The following is a 3,413-nucleotide window of genomic DNA, read 5'->3' as shown; positions in this document are numbered from 1 at the left end:
TTATTTACAAAAAGTTAAAATAGTTTCAAAATTAATTTCTAAAAATGATCTAGCTTTGTTAAAGGAATTGATATCTGTTTTAGAATATGTCTGAGTTCTTTCTTCTCCTAAGATATTCTGAATCCTTTGCCAAAGCATTTGTATAACATGTGCCACATTTATGTCTTCCTCAATAACAACAATGTTTTAGTTTCTAGCAAGGAAATCATGCAAATCCTTCATTACAATTTATTCTAGGTATTATGCAGTTTTTAATTCCAGTATAATAGCTGGTTTAAAATTATATTTTTACCTGTTTTTTTCTAACATCTAGGAAAAAAAAAACACTTAATCTTTCATATGCTGAACTTACCTGCACCAAACTTACAAACTTCACTTATTAATTCTAATGTTACAGCATAAAGAGTTGTTTTAAAATTTTAATATACAGATTACGCTTTCTGAAAATAATCACACTTCTATTTCTGCCTTCCTAAGTATATACAGGTATACAAATTAACACATAACAAATCTGAGATGCCAACACAACAAGGGGATAAAATTAAAGTATCATTAAGGCAGATACTGTTGATTATTTATTGATGTGTATATTCCCTCCACAAAATTATAAATGCCATCTTCCTTATGCCATATGCCAGTGGGATGGGCATATTTACTTAATATTAAATGAAAGACACAAAAACACCTTTTAAAAAAGATTAAGCTGAGATGTATTTTTTTAAGCCTTTATTTATTTATTTGATAGACAGAGATCACAAGTAGGCAGAGAGGCAGGCAGAGAGAGGAGGAAGCAAGCTCCCTGCTGAGCAGAGAGCCCGATGTGGACCTTGATTCCAGGACCCTGGGATCATGACCTGAGCCGAAGGCAGAGGCTTTAGTCCACTGAGCCACCCAAGTGTCCCTAAACTGAGATGTATTTTAAACAAAACAAAAGTTGTCTTTGATCATCACCCAAGTGCTTTGCAATGTGAGAATGGTGGTCTGTATACCAGACTGAAACCAAAGTTGGTAACAAAAGGATGATCACTACTGAAAAATCTAGAAGTTGAAAACAGGAAAAAAAAATTATTTCTTATTTTCTATGACTTTTACACATTACTGCTTCCTAAGCCCTGTGACACGAACTAAACAGTAGTCTCTAACCTAATTTATTATATACATTGTTTATTTTGAACTCTACATAGGCAGTGCATGCCAATTTTTCCATATCCTATGGAGGGCACCTTTAACTTCTTTGTTCCTCAAGCTGTAGATCATAGGATTCAGCATAGGTATAATCAAAGTGTAAAATACAGAGACAATTTTATCAGTATCAAAGGAATGATTGGTTTGAGGCTGCAAATACATGAAGAATAGAGTCGTGTATAATACAAGGACCACTGTCAGGTGAGATCCACAGGTGGAGAAGGTTTTGTGCCTGCCCTCTGCAGAGTTCATCCTAAGGATGGCCATAAGAATTAGGATGTAAGACACCAGCACCACCAGAAGGGATGAAACCAAATTAAATGCTGAAAAGATCAGTATTATCAACTCAATATCACGTGAGCTTGAGCACAGTAAAGTTAACAAGGGAAGACTATCACAGTAAAAATGTCTAATGACATTATGGCCACAGAAGGATGACATAAAAATCTTTTTGGTGATTATCACAGAAAGAAAAGCACTGTAGACATAAGGGATGACTACCAGCACCCAGCACACCCTTTGTGATATAACAATCGTGTAAAGCAGAGGGTTACAGATAGCCACATAGCGGTCATAGGCCATTGCAGACAGAATGAAAAATTCACTGATGATGAACAAGAGGAAGAAAGCCAGCTGTGTAGCACACCAGTTATAGGGGATTGTATTTTGATTAGCTACAAAATTTACTAACATTTTGGGTCCCACAGCAGTTGAATAACCAAGATCAATGAAAGCCAGGTGTCTAAGGAAGAAGTACATGGGTGTTTGAAGCCTGGAGTCCATCTTGGTAAGGATGATCACGCCCAGGTTGCCCACCACTGAGACTGTGTAGATGATGAGGAAGAGCCCAAAGAAGGGAGCCTGCAGCTCCGGAAGGTCTGTGATTCCCATTAGGATAAATTCTGTTAGCACTGTTAGATTTTGTTTGTTCATCCAGGCTGTTAAGGAGAATTGCTGTGGGAACAACCATCACAAGTCACTGGGTTTCAGGAGACAACATCTGTTGACATTTTAGGAGGCAAAGCCATTGTGGGTAAGATAAACCTAATTTTTTAGATGGGTTAATTTAAAATAAGATTCACCTCCATCATTAAACCTGGAACCAAATTTAGAAAGTATTACAACCCCGGGGTAGGAGTCAAGATGGCAGAGATGTAGCAGGCTGAAACGACATCAGGTAGTAGGAGATCAGCTAGATAGCTTATCAAATCATTGCAAACATCTACAAATCCAAAGGAGATGGAAGAGAAGAAGAGCAGAAATTCTAGAAACAGATAATCGACCACTTTCTGAAAGGTAGCACTGGCGGAGAAGTGAATCCAAAGTGACAGGAAGATAGACCCTAGGAGGTGGGGCCAGATCCCAGCAAGTGGTGGAGCAATGGAGCACTAAATCAGGATTTTTAAACGTCTGCTCCACTGAGGCACATCGCTCCAGAGGCTAAACGAGAGTAAAGCCCACATGGGGTCAGTGTGGCCCCAGGTCCCACAGGGTCACAGAAGGATCAGGGGTGTCTAAGTGTCACAGAGCTTGCAGGTATTAGAGCGTGGAAGCTGGCTACAGAGACAGAGCTGGGTGAGCTCTCAGCTCAGGGTTACCTTGAACCGGTCACAGGCTGGGTGAGCTCGGAGCGCAGCCAGAGGTCAGGGAGATGGTTGTGATTGAGCGCTTTTCTCTGAGGGTGCACTGAGGAGTGGAGACCTGAGCTCTCAGCTCCTCCAGGCCAGAGATTGGGAGGCCGCCATTTTCATTTCTGTCCTCCAGAACTCTAAGGAAAGCATTCAGGGAACAAAAGCTCCCAAAAGTGAACCCGAGTGGAGTACTTAGCCTGGCCCCTGGTAAAGGTGGTGCAATTCCGCCTCAGGCAAAGACACTTGAGACTCATTACACTAGTCCCCTCCCCAAGAAGATCAACAAGAAATCCAGCCAGGACCAAGTTCACTTACCAAGGAGAACAGCAGAATTCCAGAGAAGAAAGCAAAGCATGGAACTCATGGCTTTCTCCCCATGATGCTTTAGTCTTGTTGTTAATTTAATGTATTTTTTTAATTTTATTTTTTTTCTTCTGCTAATTTTTTTAACTTTAACCTTTTCTTTTTTAATGTTTTTTAACTAGTTTATCTTAACAATACCTTTCATAAAAAAATAATAATAATCTTTTTTGAACCTTCATTATCATAGTCATATTTTATCCTCCATTGTATCTAACTTTATTTTTTGTATACACA

At 39.2% G+C, this 3,413-nt stretch overlaps 1 protein-coding gene across 1 annotated transcript; it reads right to left on the bottom strand.

The window, feature by feature from the left end:
* Positions 1-1,176: 1,176 nt before the first annotated feature.
* On the bottom strand, positions 1,177-2,118 carry LOC309872868 (olfactory receptor 8K3-like; the record flags this gene model as incomplete). Its single annotated transcript, XM_082747834.1, has 1 exon — positions 1,177-2,118. The coding sequence occupies one exon, from the start codon at positions 2,116-2,118 to the stop codon at positions 1,177-1,179; it is 942 nt and encodes a 313-aa protein (XP_082603960.1).
* Positions 2,119-3,413: the final 1,295 nt, after the last annotated feature.

Source organism: Mustela nivalis (assembly GCF_964662115.1).
Source record: "Mustela nivalis genome assembly, chromosome: 9".
Lineage (NCBI taxonomy): Eukaryota > Metazoa > Chordata > Mammalia > Carnivora > Mustelidae > Mustela > Mustela nivalis.
Note: the sequence above shows the minus strand (reverse complement) of the source record. Positions and strands in the feature narration are given on the sequence as shown.